Source organism: Mustela nivalis (assembly GCF_964662115.1).
Source record: "Mustela nivalis genome assembly, chromosome: 17".
NCBI classification, from domain to species: Eukaryota; Metazoa; Chordata; class Mammalia; order Carnivora; family Mustelidae; genus Mustela; species Mustela nivalis.
The window spans coordinates 43,655,606-43,683,073 of NC_139036.1; the positions used below are offsets into that span (position 1 = coordinate 43,655,606).

At 52.9% G+C, this 27,468-nt stretch overlaps 1 protein-coding gene across 3 annotated transcripts; it reads right to left on the bottom strand.

Moving 5' to 3' along the window:
* Positions 1–99: 99 nt before the first annotated feature.
* MEOX1 (mesenchyme homeobox 1) lies at positions 100–19,939 on the bottom strand. Of its 3 annotated transcripts, none has more exons than XM_082706291.1 (4): positions 19,785–19,939; positions 19,024–19,351; positions 2,614–2,786; positions 100–1,274 (listed from the first exon to the last, which is right to left on the bottom strand). In XM_082706291.1, the coding sequence occupies exons 2-4, from the start codon at positions 19,145–19,147 to the stop codon at positions 1,152–1,154; spliced, it is 420 nt and encodes a 139-aa protein (XP_082562417.1). In that variant the 5' UTR covers positions 19,148–19,351; positions 19,785–19,939; the 3' UTR covers positions 100–1,151. The 3 variants fall into 3 exon arrangements, with proteins under 3 accessions (XP_082562417.1, XP_082562416.1, XP_082562418.1); XM_082706290.1 differs by having other exon boundaries at positions 19,024–19,543; XM_082706292.1 differs by lacking the exon at positions 2,614–2,786 and having other exon boundaries at positions 19,024–19,939.
* Positions 19,940–27,468: the final 7,529 nt, after the last annotated feature.

The window sequence follows — 27,468 nt, forward strand, 5'->3', positions numbered from 1 at the left end:
GGGCGGTCCCCGTACATAAACTTAGCAGCTCCTCCCGTCCTAACAGCAATCATGGAACACACTGGAAGGGCTCAGATGCATCCCGTGGAGAAAGAGGGATTGGTTTTTTTTTTTCCCATTTGCAGACAGAGTCTGTTGAAAGCACAGGTTACTTCCACGGCAAGGTTCCACATTTCCAGGCCGACACTCACGGGGCTTAGTGCGATCTCTTCATCCTCGGAACATGGGGAACACTTTCCAGCCCTCAACTCAATAATGCGAGCATCTGGATAGGTGTTCAATCCCCAAACTGTGGCCTTAAGAAGAACAGCTGTTCCGTGGCTCAGGGGCGCAGCTCAGCAGTCCTAGCTGTGTCCCCAATTTGACTCCAAAGAGACAGGAGCTGTCCTGGGTCTGTTCTCAGATATGCAGTCAAGCCCGTGTGAACAGGCCCGCATGGGGACCACCCACCACCAGCTGTTTCTCCGACAGTCTTCCTTCAGCCCGTGGTACAAACTTACTCACTGAGCCAACAACTTTGGACTGGGTGTCCGATGGGCAGCAGCTGAGTTTCTCTTCTCAACTCTCCTCATACTGATTCTCCCTGGGGTTTTGGGACACCTGAGGACTCCCCACAGCCTCAGATACAGAACCCAGAAAGGAAGGGTGGTCTAGAGTGTGTGTGTAGGTGGGTTCTAGTCATTTCCTTCCTTTGGAGCATTTGCTTTCCCAGGGCACTAGCTGGTCCCAAGGCTCCTCTCTCAGCAGATCAGGTTGTATCCAGGCCTGAAGGAGGGCTCGATGGTGTTGGAGGGAGATGGTAGCAGGAGAGGGGCAGCAGCCGAGACACCCCGAGCAGCAGTGTGCCTGGAGCTGTTCCCCAGATTTGCATGGGTCCAGTCGGGCTGCTGTATGATTCCATGAGAATTGGTGAGAAGCAACGGCCTTGGGGAAGCGGCTGCTAAGACAAAGCAAAACTGGATAGAACTTTCTGGGAAACTTCCAGGCTCCCAGGGTTGCTGGACAGCTTCATGCTTAAGAGTCATTGCAAGATGTAGAGAGGTTGCCTTGGGGTGGGTGGGAAAAGGTGAAGGTGGGACTGGGGTGAGACAGGGGTGCGGGTAGTTGGGTAGGGGGCTCGGTCCTCAGTCTTTCTTTCTCTGTGGAGAATCTCACTCTGAACTTGGAGAGGCAGCAGAGTCCCCATCCTCGGGGTCCTGCCCATTGGGTGAGATAGGCTGACCCCCTTTCACACGCTTCCACTTCATCCTTCGGTTCTGGAACCACACTTTGACCTGACAGAGGAAGCAAAGGAACCTGGTCACTTCAAGGGAGGTGTAACTACCTTCCACATTGACGCTCAAGGAAGAAGGTTGCCTTCCACGGACCCCAGCTTGAACCTCCGCTTGTCCTGCTCCACCCCTCCAAAGACACCAGGAATGCAGACAAAAGGGAGGACACATCAATCTGCCCAGAGGTCTGTCTTGTGTTTCCCTAGCTTTGTGTCAGAAAGACTGCTGGTCTGGGGACAGGGTCTAAAAGTCACCTTGGCATTTGGCCCCACCCCCTTTCATATGCCCCGCCCCTCCAGTGCCAGCACCTCCTCCCTCTAGCTTCTGTTACCCGAGGGTCTGGGAGCAGAGGCTCGCCAACCTCATCCACAGGCACATTCATAAAACACTTGTCAGTTTAGATAGCTCTGGTCCACATATTTTCTCATCTCTACTTCAGCATTACCTGCCAGGTGGGGTCATGACCCTGAGACCCGGAGAGGTCAGGAGACGTGTCCCAGAGGTCACAGGGTGAGGAATTGGAAGAGGCAGGATCTGAGTTTTAGTTTTCTTAAGCCACTGAGCCACCTAGACGCCCCTGAGTCTTAGTTTTCTAAACCAAGCACTCTGGCAGAGCTCCTCATCAACTAAAAGCTGCTATCAAATATTAATTATTATTATTATTATTACAATACTTTACATGGGTGTGGGTTGAATGCTCTGAGGGAAAGCCCCAAACAAAGGGGCTAGGAAGTTTTTTTAGAGGTGTCCAGGAACCACCTGGCGAACTTACTAGAAATGCATATTCCCAGGCCCACTTATTCTTCCTACAAAGTCGGTCTTCAGAGTTATGGAATCTGCATTTTCTTTTTCTTCTTCCTCTTCTTCCTTTTTTTTTTTTTCGAGTTTTTTATTTTTAAAGTGACCTCTACACCCAACATGAGGCTTGAACCCATGACCCCAAGATCAAGAGTCACCTGTTCCACTGGCTGAGACAGCCAGGTGCCCCTTCGAACCTACATTTTAAACAAGGCCTGAGGTGATTCCAGTGCACATTCAAGTTTGGGAATAACCGGATCAGAGGTTCCAACCCTGGCTGCACTTAGGGGGTCCTGTGAAAAACGCGGACGTCTGGGCTTCATCCCAGATCAATGCAAACAATCTCCAATGCCAGACATCTGTGTTATTCATCTCTCTGCCCGTGATTCTCAGGTAGAGCCACATTTGAGAACCACCGGACGAGGCCGAGGGAGAAGACACAGGAGAAGGTTCATGGAGGAGTGGTGGGAAGGGAGGGGGGTTGAGAGAGCAGAGGGAAGGAAGGATGGCCAGAGGAGGGGGGGACCCCCACCCCGGACAGCACCTGCCGCTCGGAGAGGTCCAGGTTCACGGCAATCTCATATCTCCGGAGCCGGGTCAGGTAGTTATGGTGAGCAAACTCGGCCTCAAGCTCCCGCAGCTGCTCCTTGGTGAAGGCTGTCCTCTCCTTGCGAGCCTTGCTGCCGCCCTCAGGTTTCCCTCGGTTCTCCTGGTTGTCTGGGGAGAAAGCATCCCAAACAGGAAGATGAAGCCGCAGAGGTTCCCTTTGTTTTGTCCTTAAAAGTCAGTTCAGCCTTTCCTTGTCTCTACTGTTTTTATTTTTATTTTATAGTAAAGATTTTATTTATTTGAGAGAGAGAGAGAGGATGAGGGACAGCGGGAGAAGCAGACTCCCTGCCGAGCAGGGAACCCCATGTCAGGCTCAATCCTGGGACTTGATTCCAGGACCCTTGGATCATGACTCCAGCTGAATGCAAACACTTAAAGTCTGAGCCACCCAGGCGGCCCGACCCCAGACTTTGTTTTTCATCCCCAAAGCACGAGAAGCTGTTCTTGGCTATTTAATGATTTCTACTATCCAGCTTCCAACCCCCCCCCCACCACCACCACCACCGTTAGACATTAGTAGTGGCTATAAATCTGTGGGGCAAGAGGTTCTAAAACTGAGGCTCTCTGTCCTCAGTGACATCACCATCACCGGAGACCTGTCAGAAATGCATATCCTGGGGCCTCCTCCCAGACCTACTGAATCAGACACTCTGGGGGTGGGGCCCAGCAGTCTGTTTTAACAAGCTTTTGAGGTGATTGGGACAACACACGGTCAAGTTTACAAACCACTGCTCTAAGACCTCACTTCTTCGCAGCAGGGCCCGGAAGTTGGTCAGACTTGCAGGATCTCAGGCCCTGCCCATGACCTGCTGAATCAGAATCACATTTTAGCCAGATCCCCTGGGGAGCCATGTGCACATGTAAATTGAGAAGTGCTGCCTTAAGCCTCTTTCCCCCTTTGATACCGGGAGGGGCCAAGTCTGGAAAGTTCTGGGCTCTGCGTTAGACACAGCAGGGGCTCAATGGCTCAATCGCGGGGGAGGTAGCACCATACAGGTATTAGCCACTTACTCCTCCCAATAACTCAGCCAGGTGAGTTCTTGTACTAGCTGTGTAGACCAGAAAACTAAACCCAGAGACGTTTAAGCAAGTTGTTCAAGTTCATCCAGTTCGTCCCGCTGGTGACTGGCAGAGGCAGAAATCAAACCCAGACAGTTTGACTCATGTGATGTTCAAGTAAAATCCACGCAGGAAGGGTTTACAAACTGTAGAGTGCTGTACAGCCCACGGGGACTCTATGTTCTCTCCCGCCCTGAGCAAGCTGAGAGGCGGCTCCTCCTTCACTTGGGCCCGCGGAGCTGGGTGGGGAGGCACGCGGGAAGGAGACCAAGACACCGACACAATTAACAATGCGGGCCACGTGTCCGGTGAACGGCTACAGGAACCACTTTTCCTGCCGGGCTCTAAAGTTTGGAAGTCTTTCATTTCATTGTCCTTTTACAGACCTGCAGGCTCGTGACTCAGAGGCGCTTTACTGAAAGCGGCGCCCCACCCTCTGCCCCACTAAGGACCCCATGTCCGCCTGGGTGTGTGGGGGGCGGGGCGGGGTGGGGGTGGGGTGGGGGCAGAATCCCTGTTGTCTGGAGGCTGGTCTGGGGTGGGGGGCGCTGGGAGCGCTGTGTGGGGGCTTTTAGATGGGGTGGGGAGGGCAGGGAAGCCGCCCCCACTCTCCCCTTCCCCCGACCCCAAGCAGCCACATTGCTTAGCCGGTGGGGGAGGTGGAGACCCCTCCGCAGCCCGGGTCCCGTCGGGAACCTCAGCCCGCCGTGTCCCTTCACCGCAGTTCCCTATCTTGCTTGCCATTCAGTCCCTTGAGTTCCAGTTTCCAGGGTCTCTGTCCCCGTCGCCCGGGAGCCGGGGAGAAATGCGGGGGTGGCGGCTCCCGGCGCGGTGCGGATGGTGGGGGGGGGGCGGTAAAGCGATCGCGGGGCCCCGGCGGGAAACCGAGAAAGCGGAGGTGTGCGGCTACAGGGTCGGGGTTGGCTGCCCGCGGGGCGCGCCCGGGGCAGGAAGGGGGTGCATCCGATGGCCCTGGTTGTCTGTTCCGCGGGCTCGGGAGAAGACTGGCCCAGACACCTCCGGAAGCGGGAGCGGGAGCGTGGGCTGGAGGGAAGGACGCGCAGCCTCCCCCGCCAACCCCCCCACCCCGGCGGGGGATCCCCCGAGTTCTCTGGCCTTGGCCAACAATGGCCCAGGGAGGGAGAGCAGCCATCCCGGAGCCCATCACGGCTGGCAGAGACCTGGCTAATTTCCCACCCACTCCCGTCGCAGGGCTCAGGTTCGCAACCCTTCCCTTTCACCGCCGAGCGGTTGTAAAACCAAGATGACTCCTGTCAGGGTTTGAGGCCTTGGATCTCCTCACTGGGGGCCTTTGAGGAGGTCACTTAACCTCTCTGGGCTTCAGTTGCCTCTTCAAGAAATTGGGGAAAATAAAGCGCCTACTTCTCTGGCTTACTGGGAAGCCTGGACCAGCTCTTGGGTTTGGAAAATGCTTTAAAGCGCTTGAACGAAACGTGTTCTTCCAATTCTTCCACTCGGCACGGTGCCATCTGTGGGGCTGGGATAGTACCCGCTGTGCTTTCTTGAAGGCTTCTATGTCCTTAGATCCATCTAATCCTTTCCACAAAACACCCCTAGGAGGAGGTACTATTATTGTCCCCTTTAGCATCCTTGTGTGGATTTGGGTGATAATTTGATTAATAGCCCTCTCCTTCTGCCCCCTGGGACGAAACTGCTTTCTCTCACTTGCTACTGCACCTGGCACAGTACTTGCTAAATGTTTGCTAGATTCTACTCAGTATCCAGAGGAGGAAGCAGGCTCAGAGAGACCCAGGAACTTGCCTGGTGCGCACAGCAGTTTGGGCGGGGTTGTAGCACTGAGATTCATCCCACTAGAGGAGGTGCGGTGGTCAGCGCTGGCCTCAGGTCCTCCTGCAACTGGCAGGCTTAGGGCTGGCCCCGGGGTCTCCACACCCAGGGCTCCTGGAGGCTCTGTCTTGGGTTGATGCCCACACCTCCCACTCCCCGTCTCCCAGGCCTGTTTAGGTGCACATGCGTGCCTGTGGAATCCCAGAAAACAGCCCTCCTCCCCAGTTCTCCACATTAGCCTCCCAAGAGAGACAAGGGGAGGTAGGGAGAGGACCCCTTTGAGCTGGTCTTGGACTGGTAACTGGGCCCCTCCCTGCCCACCTCCCCGCTCCTCCTATTGGGCTTCAGGATGGGAAAGAAGAGGAAATGGGACAGAGAAGCCGGAGCTGGGAAGTCAGTGAACCTGGGACATCACCCAGGAAAGGGGATGGGAGAGTGGCACGCAGAGGACACTTGTTCCTCATCAGCTTCTCAGGGAAGAAGCCCTCTCCTCACTGTTAGAAATGAACAAAAGGGCCTGAAGTATGGGAGGCTGGCAATGACAATGGAAGTGGACGTTCTGGTTCTCTTTGTTCTGCAACATAGTTATCAAGATAGGAAAAGAAGGAAGAAGACAAACCAGGAGTCATTTCTGGCTGGGAGGAGGGCAGGGGTTAGTCTTCCTGCAGGCTCGTGACTCAGACATGCATGCTACCCTCCCAGGAGATCCCAGGAGATCACACCTTGGCTCGGGTGTTTGCCTCCTACTCTGGGCCTCAGTTTCCCCATGGGTAGGAGCATGGGGGTTAGGGTGTGTCAGAGTCCTTTCCCAGTATGCAGCCTTGACATCCTCTTCTTCTCTCCCTATTCTCTTTTCTGTTAAGAACTCCTGGCCTTGAACTTGAGGCCCTGCCGGTTGCAAATATTCTTGTTTGGGGCCCCTAGTTCCTCCCTTCAGTCAGGTTTGGGGTCTCGCTGTGTGCTCTGTCCCAGGTCCTCTCCTGTCTTCCCAAGGTCTTCAGCTCAAAGGTCAGGGCTATGCCCGGGAGTTTCTGTCTTTGACTGACATGCAAAGCTTCCTGGCCCCGAGCTGAATGGAGGAGATGAGTCTGAGCAGCCTCCAAGAAAGAGCTCCCTGACCTTGGGCAAATCTCGCAAGCTCTCTGAACTTCAGTTTCCTCCTTTGCAAAACAAGAACAGCTACACATGCTGTGCTCGGAAGGCTGCCGAGAAGGTAAAAGGCCACGGGTAACGTGTGCTGGTGAGGCTCTGTCTGGAAGAACCATAAGAAGAGGTTCTCCTGGAGATGACCTTGCCAAGGTGGTTCATGGTGGAGGTTAGAGATGCTGCTTGTCCAGTACCACCACGTGTGTGAAAGGGATGCCTCTTCAACATCTGGCCTTTTAATGGTTTTCCCTTCTCTGCTGCTTCTTGGTATTTCTGCTTGGGTCTGTGTCTGGTCACTACGATATCAGCCTCCCAGTGGACGCATAGTTCTAGGCACGGTCACCAGCACGGACCAGAGTTCATCCCAGCCATCCTGACCCCGCTACTCTCTCAGGAGGCCCGGATGTCTCTTCCAAGAAGATGGAGGGAGGAGGCTGGTGCTCAGTGGGTGGGCTCTGGAGCCCCTTCCCGCCCCAGACCCTGCATGACCCTCCCTCTGAGCCAGAGCCTGCCAGCGGGTCTGTATTGGGAAACATATGCCCACAGCAATGCAAACAGGACGTATGCGTGATTGCAGTCTGCACCGCGAGCTTTGACACCATCCAAGGTAAACGATTTCATAAATAGCTGTCAGCTTTGGCGGGCCTTCCTAAAGTTAACAGACAGCTTTATCGGAGCTACGAGGAAGTTCAGACAGACTCTGGGGGACATGCCTTTTTGGAGGCCTGTCTCCTTACTCCCCAATTGTCACAGAGTTTAACATAAATGTTTCTCCAAGACCAGATAGAAAGCCACGTGCTGTTGACAATGGATCTCTTTTCCCCAGGGGTAACCGTCTTTGGGGGCTTTCATGTATGCTACGGAATCAGAACAGTAGGCATCATAGAACAGTTAAGTACCACCGGAAGACACTTAGAGCGGATCTCTGGGCACCTCTCCATTTTACAGAGGAGCCTGGAGTAGGTGAGGGGACCTCAAGACAGGGCTGGACTGCAAACCCAGATTTCCATGACCGGAAGCTATTTCCACGAATTAGGTTGCTTCCTGTTGCGTCCTCTTAAGTACGATGCGGGGTAGGTAAGGTCCACATCAGCCCATTGAACAGAGGAAATGAAGACCCAGACACTCAGGGGCTTGCGGGACTTCCCTGGGACCAGTCCGGGGCTGCAGCCACTATGTCACACTGCCCTGGGAGGGGGGTGGCCAGCATGGAGGCTGTGCTCGCCCCAGGGGTGTGCCTGTGTGTGCGTCCAGGGCGGGAAGGGGGAGAGGAATCCCTGGGGCATAATGTGAGCAGGGGAGACCGTGACAAACCCTCTGAAAATGGTGTCTGTGGCTTCTTGGGCTGTCACAGTGCTGGTCTTTGACATCTTGTTAGTTCTAATACTTTCAGGTTCAGGAGCAGCGAAACCCATCGAAATAGACAGGACCCAGATGGAACCAGCCCGAGACAGTTGGCCATTTGCCCCCCAGGACCTTCCCAGCTTCCTTTCTCACTGGGTCCCACTGAGGCCCACAAACCTTAGTGTCTGGGCCCCTTGTCTCTCCTGTAGGTGCCCGAAGAGCCATTGGGAAGGGCTTCCAGCCTCTTCGAGGAGCCCAGCCACGGGCTGGGGAATTCAAAGTATGTTTTCTAGGAGAGAAGGCGATTTTTCTGGAAAGGAAGTGCCTGGTGCTACAGTAGACTTTGCTGAGAGTCTCCTGCGGGGTGGGGCAGTGCAGCTAGGTGGTACTGAGGGGCAGTGGAATGGATGGGCGATGAGATGGGGTGTGGGGGGCCGTGGAATGGGGGAGCAGAGAGGTGAAGGCCAAGAGAGGCAGTGGAAATGGTGGGGGCACAGCAGCCAGCTTCTGAGCTGGGTCGGGGGGAGGCATGGGCAGCTCTGGACTTTGTTTGTGTTATACGTTCCAGATGTCGTCCTCAGCTGTCACCAAAGGAAGCGTGGGCTTCAGGACCAGGCCTCACTGCTCGCACTGTTCCTCCACCACTGTGTTCAAGGAAAATAGGGAAAACATGACCTAGGGGTTGGGGTTGGGGGTGGGGGAGGAATCCTGGCCAGAGGCCAGGGAAGGCCGGCTCCGAGAACAGAGAGGGCACTAGGGGAAAGGGGCTGCTTCCCGGGGTCTGCAGGGGCCTTGAGTCCTGCCCTCAGAAAGAAAGAGCTACTCTGCCTCTGGGATCATCCCCACCTCCCTGAGCCCAAATGCCCTGACTTGCTCAAGCCAGAGGAAAACGCAAGTAGGGCAGGACTCCCAAGTCCCCAGCTTGGCAGGGCAGTAGGCAGGGCTGAGGCTCCCTCTCCCTTGACCTCCTTAGAGCCCAAGGGTGTCTTCGGTGCTGGTCAGAATTTTGCTGCTTTGGTGGATACTGACTTCCAGACTGTATCTGGGTGGGGTCTGAGCAGGCTTGGGTGCAGGTTTTGCACGGATGCCTCTGAGTTTAGACAGTGGCCAAGGCCTAGGATCCTGATGGGGGCCCCAGTCTCTGCCTGACAGCAAGGGGCAGGAACTCTCACCGGGAGGCAGGAGGAACGTGGAATTCCTGCCTCTCCTTCCACACTGGCCACTCTGGCTTCTTCCTCGCTGGGGGTTCGGGGGTTGGAGTTGGAATGAGAGGGGCTGCTGCTACTGTGGGCCCCTCCGACCATACCCCGGCGGGCACTGCAGGGACCCTGGACCGGTGAACCTGCAGACACACAGGCCTGCCTGGCTGGTAGCAGGCTTCCAAGGCTCCCTCTGTGCTGGGGTCCCTGCCTTGCCAGGTTTGAGCACAGGCCACCTGGGATGCTGCCAGGACCAGAGAAGAATTTGAAAGGAAGAGGACTCCTTTGTGGGTTAGGGAACAACGGATTGAGGGGCTACCAAGTGTACCAAGTGCGGGCTGTGTCTTTACATCTATGATCCCATCTCGTCCCATAGCAACCCTGTGGGGTAAGCACTGCAATCATTGTTCAGAGAACAGGACTCTGAGGTGTGGGACTCGCCTGAGCTCACACAGAACGGAAGCCACATATGGGGACAGGACATGGTCTGGGTCTGTCCTGACAGTGCACTTGACTTTAGTCCCTGATCCCCGCCCCCTGCCCCGCCCCCTTTTAGGAAGCTGCAGCCCAGCAAGCGGAGTGGGCATTAGTAGGAGTCACCCAGCATTGTACTCTGTGTCCCTCCGCCGACCCAAGTGACACGGACATTGTCTGTGTATTTCATTATCACCTCCGTTCCTGCTTCCTCTGCCAAACACCCCACTTCTAGTCCAAAAAGTGTTTCTCCCTGTAGGTATAAGATAAGAATGCAGGGGTCTGTTTGTAGCCAGAAACGATGCTCTGAATGGGGAAGCTGGAGTGGCCAGAGGGACCCAGGAGCAGGAAAGCTCTGAGGTCACGCACCCCTGTGAGATGCTATTTCACGAAGGATTTTTTAACTAGAGCATTGGTGCCCCTGTTTGAACCTTGTCCTTGTCCCTGTGCCTCTCGTTTATGGGCTGAATTGCCTCCCCCGTGAATATGTTCAAGTCCTAACCCCCAGGGCCTCAGAACGTGACTGTGTCTGGAGATAGTATCGTCCAGGAGATGATTAGGTTGAAATAAAGCGCTGGTTAGGGTGGGCCCTGATCCAAGCCCACGGGTGTCTTTACAAGGAGAGGCGATCAGGACACATAGGAAGACACCGGGGATGCCCACACACAGAGGAAAGATCACAAGAGGACATGACAAGGATATGAGCCAATGCAAGCCCAAGAGAGAAGCCTTTAGAGAAACTAAACCTGCTGACATCTTGAGCTTTGACTTCTAGTTTCCAGAACTCTGAGAAAATAAATGTCTGTTGTTTAAGCTGCCCGGTCTGTGGTATTTTGTTACAGCAACCTGGGTGGACTAAGATGCAACCCCCCACGCCCCCCCGAAATTCTCATAGCTGGTGCTTACCACTAAGGAGAGGGAGCAAGGCCAGGAGGGGTGCTTGGCAAGGCTGATGCTCACCCACAGGAGACCTCTCTGCAAATTAGAAAAAGGTGCCCTTTCCTCTAGCCTGGAAACACAGCCACATGTCCATAGGACAGCTGAGCCCTCTAGCCGCCCAGACACACAGCACCCCCAAACCGCCCGGCCAAGGTTGGTCTCCACTTCACTGCTCAGCCACAGCTGCTATGGTGGCCCTGGCACCTGGGGACTGACCTTAGTATCCCGTGGAGTCTCCTGCAAGAGTCAGCCCAGCCTGCCTATGCAGCTGTTTATGTGTCTTTCCAACCCCAGCGCTAGCCCTGACACTGGCTGGCTTTATGATCGAAGTCGGGCTCCCTGCACATGGTTTCATGAGCGAGACTAGAAAAATCTTGATGCATTTTACAGAAGTGCATCACACTTGGGGGGAACCCTCAGGCCAGCTGGTGGAGCCCCTCTTGGAAAGAAGGGAAGACATTGAATGAATGAACCCTAGGCTGTCATAGAGACTGTTGAGCAGACAGTGCATGAGCTCCTTCTGGGGTAAATGTCCCAGTAGGTGCAAGGGAAGGGAGATTGCAAAGGCAAATCATATACCATCCTGGACCCCCAGACACTACCATTTTAGGGAAAAGGCAGCCATAGGCTCTAACTCTGGATGAAAGGCAAACTCATACTCAATGATGCAAGATGGAAAGTTTTCCTCCAAGATCAGGAACAAGCAAGGAAGCTCCCTGTTGCTACTTCTCTTCAACATAATACTGGAGGTCTTGGCCAGAGCAATCAGGTGAAAGAATTAAAAAATAAATAAATAAATAAATAAATAAATAGCATCTAGATTGGAAAGGAAGGAGTAAAATGATCTCTGTTTGCAAATGACATGGTCTTGTATATGGAAACCCCTAAAGATTCCAACAAAACAAAACAAAACAAAACCCTCTCGGAGCTAATGAATGAATTCAGCAAAGTTGCAGGATAGAACATCATCACACAAAGACCAGCGGTGTTTCAATTCATGAACAATGAACAATCTGAAAGGGAAATTACAAAAACAATTTACATTGACAGTGGCATCAAAAAGAAAAAAAAACCACTTAGGAATAAATTTAACTAAGGAGGTAAAAGACTTGTACACTAAGAACTCCAGAACATTTTGAAAGAAAAGAAAGAAGACTCTACAAAGTTGAAAGACATCCTATGTTTACAGATTGGAAGACTTCATAATGTTAAAATGTCCTTACGACTCCAAGTGATCTACAGATTCGATGTAATTCCCATCAAAATCCCAATGGCGTTTTTGGCCAAAATAGAAAAAAAAAAAATCATCCTAAAATTCATATGGAATCTCAGAGGACCCTGAGCAGCCAAAACAATCTTGAGAAAGAGAAACAAAGATGGAGGGCTGACACTTTCTGATTTTTTAAAAAATATTTTTTAAAATTTATTTATTTGACAGAGAGAGAGAGATCACAAGTAGACAGAGAGGCAGGCAGAGGCAGAGGGAGGGGAAGAAGGCTCTCTGCTGGGCAGAGAGCCCAATGTGGGGATGGATCCCAGGACCCTGAGCTCATGACTTGAGCTGAAGGCAGAGGCTTAACCCACTGAGCCACCCAGGCACACTCACTTTCTGATTTTAAAACACATTACAAAACTACAGTAATCACAACAGGATGACGTTGGCATAAAGTCAGACATAGAGAATGATGGAACAACATATTGTGAAGTAAACCCTCTCACATATGGTTAAATGATCTTCAACAAAGTGGAAAGGGTACATGGGGGTGGATGGGGGGAAGGACGGCCTTCAATAAATAGTGTGGGGAAAACTGGATATCTACATGCAAAAGAATAAAGTTGGACCCTCACCTTACAGCATATAAAAAAATTAGCTCAAGATAGTTTAAAGGAGCACCTGGGTGGCTCAGTGTGCTAAGCATCTGACTTGTTACTGGCGCAGGTCATTGTCTCAGGGTTGTGAGATTGAGCCCTGCATCGGGTTCCTTGCTGGGCCTGGAGTCTGCTTAAGATTTTCTCTCTCCCTCTGCCCCTGCCCCCACCATGCAGTTTCTCTCTCTCTTTAAAAAAAAATAAATAAATAAAACAGCTTAAAGACCTATATTGCATGGTTAGGAATATAGATAAGATCTAAAACTATTAAACTCCTAGAAGAAAATATAGGGAAGAAATCTTCATGACATTAGGTTTGGCAATGATTTTGTGAATAAAACACCAGAGGCACAGGCAACAAAAGCAAAAGCAGAGAAATGGGACTACATTAAACTTAAAGACATCTATGCAGCAAAGGGACCAACCAGCAGAATCCAAAGGCAACCTACAGAGTGGAAGAAAAATACTTGCAACCCATTTACTGATGAGGGATTAATATCCAGAATATATAAAGAACTCCTACAAGTGAACAACAAAAGTCAAACAATCCAACTAAAAAATGGGCAAAGGACTTGAACAGACTTTTCTCCAAAGAAGATCTACAATTGGCCGACAAGCCTATGCAAAAATGCTCAACATCACCAAGCATTAGGGAAATGCAAATCAAAACCACAATGAGGGTTGCCTGGGTGGCTCAGTTGGTTGGACGACGGCTTTCGGCTCAGGTCATGATCCCGGAGTCCCGGGATCGAGTCCCACATCGGGCTCCCGGCTCCATGGGGAGTCTGTTTTTCTCTCTGACCTTCTCCTCACTCATGCTCTCTCTCACTGCCTCTCTCTCAAATAAATAAATAAAATCTTAAAACAAAACAAAACAAAACAAACAAAAAACCACGATGAGATATCACCTCATATGGAAAAAAGTAGGGGAGTTCCTCAAAAAATTACAAATAAAATTACCATAGGATCCAGCAATTCCACATCTGGGTATATGTCCAAAAGAACTCAAAAGCCCAATTTTGAAGAGATATTGGCACACCCATGTTCATTGCAGAATTATTCATAATAACCAACTTGGAAGCAACCCAAGTGTCTGTCCATCAACAGATGAATGGATAAAGAAAATGTGGTCTGTGCTAACCATGGAATATTATTCGGCCTTAAAGAAGGAACATCTGTTCTCTGCTACAGCCCAGATGAACCTGGAGGACACTGTGCTAAGTAAAATAAGTCAATCACAGAAAGACAAATACTGCATGATTCCACCTGTCTGAAAAATTGAAAGTAGTCTCAGTCTTTTTTTACATCAGTCTTTAATAATACTTGCTATTAGGGCACCTGGGTGGCTCAGTGGGTTAAGCCTCTGCCTTCAGCTCAGGTCATGATCCCAGGGTCCTGGGATCGAGCCCCGCATCGGGTTCTCTGCTCACCAGGGAGCCTGCTTCCTCCTCTCTCTGCCTGCTTCTCTGCCTACTTGTGATCTCTGTCTGTCCAATGAATAAATAAAATATTTTAAAAATAATAATAATATTTGCTATTAAAACGCAAAGTGAGCTGGTTATTTATTCCTCATCCAATATAATGGTACTGTCCCACATTAGCCCTATTCTGGCCACCACCCCTGCGAAGCCTCAGGCAGACTGAAAACCTAGAGTAGTCTAACTCTAAGAAACTTCTAGAACATAGATTGTTATTTGTTAGGTCTGGGGGAGAGGGAAAAGGTGGGTTGTTTCCCAATGGATACAGGGTTTCAGTTTTTTTTTTTTTTAAGATTTTATTTATTCATTGACAGAGAGAGATCACAAGTAGGCAGAGGGGCAGGCAGAGAGAGAGAGGAAGGGAAACAGGCTCCCTGCTGAGCAGAGAGCCTGATGTGGGGCTCCATCCCAGGACCCTGAGCTCATGACCTGAGCTGAAGGCAGAGGCTTAACCCACTGAACCACCCAGGTGGCCCGGGGTTCAGTTTTATAAGATGAAAAAGTTCTAGAGATCTGTTGCAGGACAGTGTGCTTATAGTTCATACTTTTATTTATTTTTTTTTTTTAAGATTTTATTTATTTATTTGACAGAGAGAAATTACAAGTAGATGGAGAGGCAGGCAGAGAGAGAGAGAGGGAAGCAGGCTCCCTGCTGAGCAGAGAACCCGATGCGGGCCTCGATCCCAGGACCCTGAGATCATGACCTGAGCCGAAGGCAGCGGCTTAACCCGCTGAGCCACCCAGGCGCCCCATACTTTTATACTATATACTTAAAAGTGATCATGATGGTGAATTTTGTGTTATGTTTTTTATCACAATTTTTATTCACTTATTTACTTTTCTCAGAGATTTTATTTCTCAGGACTCTCTGTACCCAACGTGCGGCTCAAACTCACGACCCCAAGATCAGGAGTCCCACGGTCCACTGACTGAGCCATCATTTTAAAAGAGGAGATTTCGAATACAAGATGTCGCATGGTAAGAAATCTCAGAAGAGCTCCTTTATGAAGTTATCTATTTAGGAGCTATCTATTTAGAAAATCAGGACCCGTTCTAGTAAAAACTAAAACTTGCAACTTTTTCAACAGCTTTCACTGAAATGATGTTAGAGACAAGCAGAGCCATACATTAAAAAAAAGAGAGGAGAGATTCTTGGAGGGGTTGGCTTTTGGGCTGGGTAAAATGAGGGCTTCCATAGGCAGAGGAGTAGAAGTATGGGAAGGAAGCCTGAAGCAAGGACGGGTGGAGGTGGGGGTGGGGACGCTCTAGGCAGCAGGTGGGAGAAAGTAGCCAATCTGGGGAGAGTTTATAAACCTCAGAAGCAATTGCGGGTTCGTGTGGCTATGCAGAGGCAGGTGGGGAATCATATCTCACAGGGGAGAAATGGAGGAAGGGTAAGCCTGGGAAGGCACCCACGTGGAGGCGAAGGGGACGGGACAAAGCGAGTCTGAGGAAGGCAGGGAGTGTATGTGAGAGCACTGGCTGGCGGCGAGCAGGGCCCGGGGGCTCTCCCAGGCGGGGGATCGGATTCACCTACAGCCAGGCGGATCACGCGCGACCTTCCCTTGAACCCCGCCAGGAAATCACCGCGAAATCCCTCATTCCCATAAATTAAAGACAACCACGGTAGCGAGACGGATCGACAGATCGGGGGCAAACAACAGTGGCCTCGCCGCTGTCCCTGCCAGCAGGAGTCTTTAACACCCAAGGGCCTGGGGCTAGGCGTGTTTGCGGTGATGGTCTCCTGAATCAGTTCTGTGCTGTGAACACACAAAAGGTCTCTGAGTGGGAGCCAGGGACCCCCGCTCTCCTAGTCATTTACTAGAGCAAATCAGCTCCACTTTGAGTGGGAGTGACAGGGGAGCAAGAGAGAACGTTCCTCTTGAATCGAACTTCCAGTAACTTTCTGTAGCTGGAGCTTCCTCTGCCAGCCGGTGCGGGAGCCTTTCGGCACACCTCACCCTGCCAGCCTCTCCAGCAGATCTCTGGGTTCCAATCTCCTAAATGATAACTGGATTTGAGGACCAACGATGCTTGCAAGGAGTTCCAAGGTCTTATACCCCCGATTATTTGAAATATTCAGTTCCATTGACAACCCCAACCCTGCTTCTGTTCTGAAGGTTGGTTCTGGAAATGCGGGCCTAATCATGCTCAGAGCTGCCCCTTATGGAATCCACACGCCAGGCACAGCGCTAATCTCATAGGTCACTGCTTTAAACCTTCACAGTGACTGTAGGGAAGGTGCTTTTGTTAGGATCCCATTTTATAGCTGGGAAAATGGAGGCTCCAAAAAAGAAGTTTTCTACAGTCCTGCTGCCCAAGGTTGTGGTGCTGACAGGCCCACTGGCCGACCTGCCTGTGGAGAACTATGGAAAACACATCTCTGATGGATGGCTGGTTAACCTTTAGAGACAGCTTAGCACGGGCCACGGTGAGGCCCGCGAGGCACTCACGTTGGGCAGCAAAATGCGAGTGGTGTCAAAACCCCTCAGTCATCAAGACGAATAATATTTTTAATGCAGTGTTTTAAGAAATCAAAATGAATGCAAACCAATCCGTGAGGAACAAAACATCGAAAGTTTAAACTGAGACTCCATGCGGTGGCTCGGGATTGGTGGAGTGGGTTGCGGGTTCTCTGTGGGTTTGTCTCTTGGATTCCAGAATCCTAGAGTTGGTTGGGGGCCTTGCGCCTCTGCTTTTCCCTCCCTTCAGGCTCTTATGAAGCTGATCTTTCCTACCTCCTCCCCATCCAGGTCAGTTCCAAAGGAAACTCAGGCAGCAGGCGAGGACAGAAAGATGCCCATGCTGAACACAGAGCGGGTCTGGAACCCCAGAGAATGAATGAAACCCAGCTCTCCGTGCCCTGCCTGACTGCTGCCATTGCTGCTGCTCCTGGGGCCGCTCCTGGATCAGAACGGCCCCTGCCCCACCTCACCCCAAGAGTTGCAGGACATTCAGTGGAAGGTGTCCACGTGCTCTTGGGATGTCCAGCTGTTTGACACATATGCTCCCTCCCTAATGCGGTGCCACGGACCACCGCCCCAAAGGAAAGAAGGCCCACGTGAGGCTTGCTGGAATGCAGAATGATTGTGCCTGAGCCCAGCCCTTTTGCCTGTGCCTTCCAGTGCCTCGGCTCCCAGGCCCCTGGAAAGGGGCTAGATGCGGCCAATGGAGGTGTGGGCAGAGATGGAGGGTCTCTGAGGGGTAGGAGCCTGGGCGGGGAGAGCTCTTCAGCCAGGCACACAGCCAAGTCACTGAGAGACTCTTGGCGAGGAGAAGCAGAAAGTGCCCTATCTCTGCACATCTCCAGCTGGGGCTAGGAAGAGTTGAGGATTTAATCAGCCGGGGATTTAAAGGGCCCTCCTCTTAGGCTGTGGCCCTCCACGGTTGAGCACGGGAAGGGGCTTCTTGAAGCATGGAGACCAAATATTTCAAAATGAGGACTATGCCTGAAATCTGCTGAAGGGTGTGGGATTTGGGCTTTGAGGTCCAAGCTTGAACTTGATTCCAGGGTTGCCAGCTATCCTGATTGGCTCTGGGGCTGAGGGGTTTCTTGGGACCCTGGACTTTCCGTGCTAGACCCAGACAAGTCCTGGGCCCATCCAGATGGGGGAGGGGGCTCTCTAGACCCTGTTCTGGCAGTATCCTCCTCAAACTCTCTGTCCTCCCCTCTTCCACACGTACAGGGCAGAGATACTGGTGAGACCCGTGGGCTTACTTTGTGCACAGGGTGCGACTGCGAGGAGCTAACATGTGTTTTCTGCAGCACCTTGAAGCCCTCCCTGATTGTACCTGCAGCACCTTGAACCCATCCCTGATCCTAGCCCAGCCACTGCCAGACAGACATCTGCAGGCCTCTTCTCCCTCTCAGTCCGAGCCCTCTGGGGGTGAGACCTCCGTATTCATCTCTGCACCATCCCCACCCCCACGCCGTCCCCTCCCCAACCTTGGCCAGTGTTCGGGGAGGTGGCGGGGGGGGGGGGGAGATGCTGCTTGGGACATCTGTGTTACACGGGAAGTGCTCTGCAAAGCCCAACGTGTTCTCACTGGTTGGTTGGCACTCTCATTTTCTGCCTGCCACTGGTAAGCCCTGCGAGGAAAGCCCTCTCCGGGTTCAGACAGACAGACTCTGCTCCGGGGGCAGCTGTCAGGAGGACACCAGACAGAAGGTGAATGGGCAACGTGAGAAGACAGGAGGGCCCCATGGAGAGATGAGGACACACGTCCCCGCCACAGGGAGGGGAGGGACAGTAGCTGGGATCTTAACAAGCAGGCCGGCTCCATCCTCTGGCCTCTGGGGCTCTGGCACCAAGCTGGGCACCACCTGCTTTCTGAGGTCCAGGCCTAGCCCTTGGCTGCCTGCCTCCCTGACTTTCCCAAGGCTGGTGATCCTTCAGGAGGACCCCCTGGGGGTTGCCCAGACCTTAGCACGCTGAGCTGCCCTCTCGGCCCAGGTATCTCGTGGGCAGTCTGTCCCCAAACTCTGCACTCCATCTCCTCCTCCCCCCTTGCCTCTCCCGTCTCAGCCCTAGGCCTGCTTCTCTGCCTCTAGGCTCCTGGAGACAGAGGGTTCTGACTCTGACACTGCGGGGTTCCAGCCTTGGTCCCCCTAGCGCTCCCAGCTCCCATCTCAGCTGACCCCCCCCCCCCCCACCCAGTGAGCAAACCCTTTGGCTCCAGCACCATTTGGAGCCTGCCAGGGGGACTTGGCGGGGGACAGGGGGAGAAGCATGACTCCGAGGCAGCCCGAATTCAGGAAAGCCCTCTCCAGCCCTTGCCAACACGCACTGAGGCTCCTTCCCACATATCCTCTCAATCTCTGTGGATCTTATTTCATTCACTTGCTGGCATAATCTTCCTGGGGTGCGGGAGTGCTGGGGGCCCAGATGCAATCCCCGTGACCAGAGAGTCCTAGAGCTCTGAGTAGAAGAAACCCCATACTGTTTGCAATTCATGGTCAGAGCAGCTCGGCTCAGAGAGGGCCAGCCACTTAGCAAAGGAACGCTCAGCGGCTCCTCCGCCACATACCTGAACTCTCTTTTTTCCGTCTGGTTGACTTCTTCTCCGTCTCCTGGGCAGTGCTTCCGAGGACCTCGTAGTCCTCACCGGGGCCTCCTGTGGTGTCCACCAGGCCTGGGCTGCTGGCCCCCATCTCCCTAGAGCCCCCAGCTGGGCCCGGGTTGAGCCTGCGCCGGGCCTCTGAGATGGGGAAGTTCCAGTCGGGGGGCTGTGGGAAAGCGGGGTGCTGCTCAGTGAAGATGCGCTCCTCCCGGGGAAGGCTGTGTGGGGTGGCTGCCAGGCAGGAGGCCGAGAAGTCGGGGTACGCTGCCGCCGCTGTCGCCGGGAAGTCGGGTTTCTGGTGGAAGGAGAAAGGCGTTGGCGGATAGTGGGGCAGCCCTGAGCCCCCGCTGGCTTCAGCGTGGGGATTTCGAAGGCAGCCCCAGCCCGGGGCCGGGGGGTGGGGGTTCCTCAGGCAGCTGCTGGCCACGGGATCCATCTGCCGTCCGCTGCTGTGCGCCTCGGTCTTTTCAAAGTTTGAATTCTCACACTTTTTTATATTCAGATTTGTTTAAAAACGCAAAAAAAAAAAAAAAAAAAGATAAATAAATACATAAGAGGGGGAAACGTTCTGCAGAAAATTCACCCCAGGAACCAAAACAAAAACCAAAACTCAAGTCTCTCCTTCAAGTACACACACGTGTGGTCAGCTGTTCGGATGTGTGCGCACACACACCTAGGTCAGACCTCGCTCCAGGCTTCCTGCCCCCGCCCCCTACACAACAGCCCGCCTTAGTGGGGTCCCCTGGATGTGTACTGGTCGCCGATGACACTAAACATTTTCACGGTGGCAGCCCAGACGCACCCGCTGATGAGTGCTTGTCTTGGAGCCCGCAGCAAGTGGCTGCAGAGGGCTGGCCCCGGGGCTGCGAGACACACTTTTAAATCCTGCGGTGGGGAGAGAGTGACAAATTTCTGAAGTGAAACATGAGAGAGGAGAGGGAGGGGTTAACCAGCACACACACGATCCCCTCCAACCAAAACCCGAGCAGGGAACTATTAATCATCAGAAACCTTATATGCACATCTAATGGGATTTGCAGATGGAGACTTTTAAAGAAACATTGTCTGTATTTCTTTTTTTAATTTTAGGGAGAGAGAGAGAGCGCAGCACACACACACCACGTCTTTAATGTGCCTCCCGTATGCTATGAAGTTATTTTATTGCGCTGTTAACAAAATTCCCCAAGTCTTGGATTTGGAAAAAGCCTTAAGTTAGATCCAGAATCCATCAAGTGCCAAATTCCGGGGAGTGAGGCAGGAACTAAGTGCAAGAGACAAGTTTGCTGATTGCATTTGATTTAAAGGCCCTTCTGCTGCTGCTCGCAAAGAGGAAGGAGGATTAAAAGAAATCTTTTTTTGCAAGTCTCAGTGGCCCACTAGGGTCCATAGCATAAAGACACAGTCCAGAAAAAAATTATTTCTCTCTGCCCAAAGTGACATTCTCACTTTCTCAGTAACTTAAAAAAACAATCAGATTCTTCCTTCCGTTCTTTAACCCCGACTTACATGCCAATTAGCCACACTCTTCGCTAGGGGGGTTTCAAGTCGTTTTTCTCCATGGCAAAGAGAAGGCTCCTAGATAAGGTTCTGCAACTTTCTCCAGGGCCCCCTCATTTCCACCCACCTGCTTCCCCTACCCCGGCCCCCGAGGCCACAGCTTCTATGAAATCTGGGGCGTGGAAATAGGAATCAGGGGGATGCTCATTCCCAAAGGAGTTCTCTTTGGAGAATGACCACGTGGTCTTCCTGGCCTGTGCCTGTCACAAGAGGACCAACTCTCCTTCCAACTGGTTCGTCAGTCTACTTGATCCCCATGCCCTGCTGGTCTCTCAGGAGGGTTAATATAATTTCTGGGAGGTTGACATTCCAAGTACACGGGCCAGAGCTCCCCTCCCACTGAATCTTTCCATGGCCCAGAGCAGCGGGATCAGGGCCGAAATGGGCACGGACATCACTGCGTGCTGGTTGGTTCCAAAGATGCCAGGAGGGCCCAAGGGCCTCAGCCCTGCAGCCTGGAGGCTGCACACGCATTCTTCATGATACTGGCATCGGGCTTCTGGAATGGGCATGGTGTTGGAGACCAGGAGAAGAGATGGGATCACTGCCACGAATCAGACTCATCTCTCTGCTTTGCCTGGGGACTTAGCTGTTACACACACGTTTCTCCTCTGGACTTCACGACTTTCCTATTATGGGTCAATTAAGAATTATGTTCAATATTTTACAAATGAAAATGAGGCTTAGTCAGAGGGACACAGCGAAGAAAAGGCAGAACCAGGAGTTGCCCTCAGGCATCCCGTCTGGGGCAGCTTGACGCAGAGGAAGGAGCGTGGATTGTGGGCTTCAACAGGTGTGGGTTCAAATCCTGGGTCTGCCGCTTCCCAGCGACGTGCCCTGAGACAAGTCACCGCTTCTCCCCGAGCTTCTATTTCTTCTGCTGACATTCACCCAGAGACCTCAGCACCGCACAATATTCCCCCAAGAAATCCCCATAAAAGCACTGTGAGATAGGTGCTTTTCTCATCAGTCCCGCGTTTCAGAAGAAGACTTGGGAGCCCAGACAGGCTGTGTAACCAGCCCGGGGACACACAGCCAGGAGGTTGGAGGACCCAGGATTCTGAACCCCGCTGAATTCTGGCCGTGATGAATGCCCACCCCACAAACACCTGATAATCTAAAGGAGTCATTTCTGGGAAGTGGAGCCTGAGAAGGTAGAGAGATAATCACGGTCCCTTATTCGCCTCTTTATCCTTAACTCGAGGATTCCAAAAAGAGACTGTGAGGGAGGAGTGCTGAGGAGATTGTACTGCACAGCCTTGTGCAGTCCCTTGAGGGGCTCCAGGCTGTGGGGGCTCTAGACGAATCCACAGGAGGCTGGGAGGAAGCCCTGGCCTGTTAGCTTCCCCAGGAAAACCTCCCAGTGGTTGTAACTGGACTCCTGGGCTTCTGCAGCTGGTCTGGGGAGCCCAGCCCGGGGAGGCCCAGCCCAGGGAAGCCCAGCCACGGCCTTTGGCCTCTAGGAAGGGGTGGGCCGAGAGGTCAGGGGTGCAGTGAGAAGGGCACGGCAGGGGTGCAGTGCACTCGGGTAGGCCTGGCAACCCCCTGCACCCCGGCGCCCGAGCAGCTGCCTGCGTCTGTCAGCCGCCCCGCGGGGCGCGGCCAGGGGGCCCCCGTAGGCCTCTACATCTTCCTGACAGGCCTCTCTTCAGAGGCCAGGAAAAAACAACAGTCCCTCCCCTCACGGCAGCCCATTTGTTAGATGAAGGCCGGGAACCAGCACCTTTAACCTCCTCCAAGTCAGCATTTCCCCCTCTGGGCCCCGCAGGCCCCCAGACAGAGATGGATGGAAGTGGCTGTTTGTGGAAAAAAAAAGCCCCGTGACTGTGCGGCCAAGGGGAGCAGGGTTTTCAGGAAGGGAGGGGACCCCGCTTCTGGTTGTTGTTGGGGTGGCAGGAGGAGGAAGAGGAAGAGCGTGCGTCAGGAGGATGGTCGGCCACACCTGAGCCATCCCAAGGAACTTTTGGAATTTCCCCCATTGTGAGAGACAAGCAGGGCTTGTCCTTGGCGCCAAGGACCGGACCTGCTTCCCTGTGTGCTAGGCCACCCCACCCACCTGTGCTGGAGCCGCAGGGTGTCTTGGGGGGAGCCTGGGGTCTGGGGCTGGGCACAAGGTGGGGCCTGGCCTTTCAACAGCTCAGCGGTTTCAGGCAAGTCACATCCCTCTTCTGAGCCTCAGTTTCCCCACTGGCAAGAGGGAGATGACAGTTCTAGCCTCTTGTGGCTGTTTGGGGGCTACATGAACGGATGTCTGTGACCAGAGCTGACTGATGGTAGTGGGTGAGGCAGGTGAGGCTCATTGTGCCTTCTCTTTCCTTACTCTGCCAGAGCGCCGGGCAGGTCGCGTCTTCTTGGAGGGTGAAGATGGCCCAGCCTAACCCCTCAATACCTCCCCCCGCTTCTTCCTCTTCCTTTTCTTCCTCTTCCTCTTCTTCTTCTTCAGATTGATTTTATTTATTTTGAGAGAGAGAAACAAAGCGGGCGGCGGGGCAGAGGAAGAGGGAGAAAAATCCCCAAGCAGACTCCCCACTGAGCGTGGAGCCCAAGGCAGGGCACCTGAGATCATGACCTGAGCGGAAACCAAGTCTCAGAGGCTCAACTCACTGAGCAGCCCAGGCACCCCTCAATACCTTCTTCTAAGGCAACCCAACAGAAGGTCATGATCTTGGCCTTGGGGACCAGGAGAGTCTGGGTTCAAGTCTCAGCTCAGCCATGATGAGTAAGTGGCATGGTTTTGAGCAGCTCACTTTATTACTTGAGCCTCAGTTTCCTCATCTGTAAAGTGGGGAGAAACTTTCCCTTCCTCCTCCATTAAGGATGGGACAGAAGACAGACAAGTTCTGAATATGGCAGAAATGTGTCTGAATCAGGGTGTTTACTCCTGGGCCTGGGATTTATCTGGAATGTGTATACCCTTGGCTTCTTGCAAGGTCTTTTTATTTTTAAGATTTTATATATTTGAGAGAAAGAGTGCCTGGGAGTAGGGTGGAGGGGCAGAGGGAGAGGGAGAGAGAGAATCTCAAGTAGACTCCCCACTGAGGGCAGAGCCCGCCATGAGCTCACGCCCTGAGCCAAAATCAAGAGTTGGACGCTCAACCGACTGAGCCAGCCAGGCACCCTCCTTCTTGGGTTTGAGGCCACACGATTGTTACTGCTCTATGGGGCTTTTGTGAGACTCAGATAATGGCATGGTCGGGAGAGAAGGGAATAAAGCCCAGAATACAGTTCTCATGATGGTCACAGATGCCTCTGTGAAGCCTGCAAGGTGGGACCGGGGCGTTCCGCCCTCGAGAATCGACGACGGGGTCTTTCCCTACAGCCTCGAAATCACCCGAGTTCAACAGAGGTAGCCACCTCGGATGAAAGTTTTCTCTTGTGCGCTTATCTCTGGTGCTGCCTGTCACTTGTCTGCTCCCAAGATTGTGGGCGGAGGAGTGGAAAACCCAACAGTGCACTCAGGGGCCTGCGTCAGAGCCCTGGCTCTTGGAGGACAGGTGACCTCAGTTTCCCCAACTGAACAGCAGCAGCTCACGGAAGACAGGAGGTACAGACATTCGGGATGTGCTCCGGAAACAGGGCCCTTTCTGGGCTTCTCAAGGAGCTGGGGTGCCTGTTGACTTGCACAGGGGCAGGACGGTGTCCCTGACGGGGAGGGGGCCCTCCACAGGGAAGGGACAGGGGAACTTGGGTCACGTAGGGAGACCCAAGTTTATCAGAATAACAGAAGGGGAAATGCACACAGAGTCTGTTATTCTCGCCAAGAAAAGGAGTCCGAGGTGGCTGTCCAGCTGGGGATGGCCATTCACCCACGTCATCAGGGCCACACGCACCGTCACTCTCTCTGCCTCCTGCCTCTGAGGGTCTCCTCATCCAGCTGGTGGTTCGAGCTCCGCTGTCCCGTCGGTATTTTAAGTGGCAGGAAGAGGGAAGGACCGACAAGAGTTCCCCACCTCTCTAACCCATTCAAAGGGGCTTGCTCGAAGTGCTCGTCCACAACTGATCTTAGCCCCACTGGCCAGCACCTGTCACCTGTCACTTGGCCACCCGTAGCCTCGAGGGAGGCTGGCCCCCCCAAACCCAGCCTCTTCTTCCCCAGCAGAGCCCCTTCTCCTCAGAGAAAGTCACTAAGGTAGGGCAGCTGGAAAAAATACAGGGTGCCCAGTGGGTATTTTCCACATAGTATTTGGGACATACTTGGGCTAAACATTATTTGTTGCTTCCCTGAAATTTGAATTTCACTGGGGATCTTTCCCGCGCCCCCTCCCTGCCCCACCCAAATCCAGCAACCCTCATCTGGGGCAAAACTCATCTTAGAGCCAGAGAGGACCAGGGCCTTAACTTTCTTCTTTTTTAAGAGGTTTTTATTTATTTATTTTTTAAAAGATTTTATTTATTTATTTGACAGACAGAGATCACAAGTAGGCAGAGAGGCAGGCAGAGAGAGAGGAAGGGAAGCAGGCTCTCACTGAGCAGAGAGCCCGATGCCGGGCTCGATCCCAGGACCCTGGGATCATGACCTGAGCCGAAGGCAGAGGTTTTAACCCACTGAGCCACCCAGGCACCCCTTTTTTATTTGTTTATTTGACAGAAAGAGAGATCACAAGTAGGCAGAGAGAGGCGGCAGAGGGAAGCAGGCTCCTTGCTAAGCAGAGAGCCCAATGTGGGCCTTGATCCCAGGACCCTGAGATCATGACCTGAGCCAAAGGCAGAGGCTTGACCCACAGAGCCACCCAGATGGCCTTAACCTTCTGAGCCAAGATATATGCACTTTGACCCAGGGCTCTGGAAGGAAGGAACATTGTGGGGAGCCTGCCAGGGGGAGGGGTGGCAGGCCATCAGGTAGGTCTGCCTCTGGGGGTGGCTATCTAGACTAGTTAGAATTCAGGGTCCCCCAGTAAGGTCTCCCTTGGAGGCCTTTTGAATGAGACAAAGCAGCAGGGAGGAAAAAGGGCAAGCAGGTGGAGGGAGTGAGGACAAAGATGAGCACCCCAGGGGCAGTGAGTGCTGAACGAGAGAAGCAGGGTGGCCACAGGGCTGGTTGGGGCTCAAGTCTGGGAGACCCTGGAGCCGCCCCCCACTTCCCGGGGTACACTTTTGTAACCTTCTCCTGTAAGGCAGCAGTGCCATTATTTGAGGAGGGGGGGAACCAGCTAACCAGATAGGACAGCAAACCGGGGATTTATGTGGTGTGGGAAGAGCTCGGGTTTCCCTCACTGTTTATCCAGCAGTATTTTTTAAAACAGAAATCAGCGCAGGTAACCACAGCTGTGAGTGACTGGCTCTGGCTGTGAGGGCTGTGTGGGTGGGGGTGGTGGGGGTCTCCTCCACAGTGCTCTGCTCTGCCTGGGCCCGGAGGTTGCTGAAGGAATGTGCCTCTCCCCAGCCAGGGTCCAGGTGGGAAGGTGGCTCTGGGCAGGTCCCTGATGGCTCTCCCTTCCCTGGGATGAAGGCCAGCCTCCCTGGGGCAGCTGGGATGGGTCAAGACCTAAAGCCTTACAGATCATGGAGTCTGGGGTCACAAACCCACTTGAGGCCAGGCAAGTAGACACAAGCTAGGGAAGCCAGCTAAGGGGAATGGGAGCGGGGTGCAGTGAGAGACGGAGGGGCCCCCACAGCGACTTGGCACAACCTATTTTGTCTGGCAAGAACGTAGTCTGAGTTTTGCCATTAAAAAAAAGAGAGAGAGAGAGAGAGAGAGAGAGGGCCATGATTCTAGATTTTTACAGGTAACCTCTCTATTCTTAAATGTTGCCAATAAATTTCAAACCCTGCTAGTCAATTAAGAAAGGCCTTTGGGCAGGATTTAGCTCTCGAACTGCCAGGCTCTGGTCTTCTCCAAATCTGCCTGCTTCCCATTGTATGGATGATAAAACCGAGGTCCAGGGTGGCCTAGTGGCTCACCCAAGGCTGCCCTGGTTGCCATGGGAAAAACCACGGGTCCAGGAAACCTGTCCGGTGCTCTTTGCTTGAGCTCGCAGGCTTGCTGGCCAAGTCCTCAGTCTTCCCAAGCAGTTCTTAAGTGCTTCCTGAACACCTCTCATTTGTACAGACATGCCATTTACACACTCACCCATAACCCACTTGAGTCTGGCAATGACCCCAAGGGAGCAGGTCTGGCATTAATTCCATGTTTTACAGGTGAGGAGCCCGAGGCCGGAGAAACTAGGGGGCAGGCAGAGTCACCCTGTCAGGCAGGCCTGGAGCCAAAGCCTCCAATTCCAGATCTGCTGTTTCCCACCCCCAAACTCTGACATCCTTGGGGGATACGGCCAGAGATGGATAATAAACTCCTCCTACAAGGAACAGAAAATGGATGGGGTACTTGGGTAAACGGAGGATTCTTCGTAACTTAAAGTTAATTGAAAATCCATAGGTTATCAATTTTCCAAGCAAGAGAATAGGAGGTATTTCAAAGAGCAATTATACGAGGCATGGTTTAATCTTTCTTTGATGATTCTGACGGAATGTAATGCCTCAGGGCATCGTTATGAACACCAATAATTACTGCGTAGGGCTGGGAGACAAGCTCTCATCCATTCCCCCTGGCTGTTTGGGGCGGAGAGGACGGAGAGCACATGTCTGTTTCACATGGCTCGCTCTGTCTTTGTCTGTTTCAGGGAAAGCGCCGTGTCCCCGCAGGGATTTTGCCAGCCTTCCTCTTCTTCTCCTGTACAACGGGGCTGATGCCAACTTCCCTCTGTACTCACTGCACGGGCTTCTACCTAACAAAGGGCCTCCGATCTCACGCAGCAGAGCGGGAAGGAGCCTCCCACCATTGTGTGTACTTGCTTTATTTAACTGCAGAGGAGGCTGAAGCCCAGAGAAGTGAGGGTCTTGTCCAAGGCCACTGCTAGA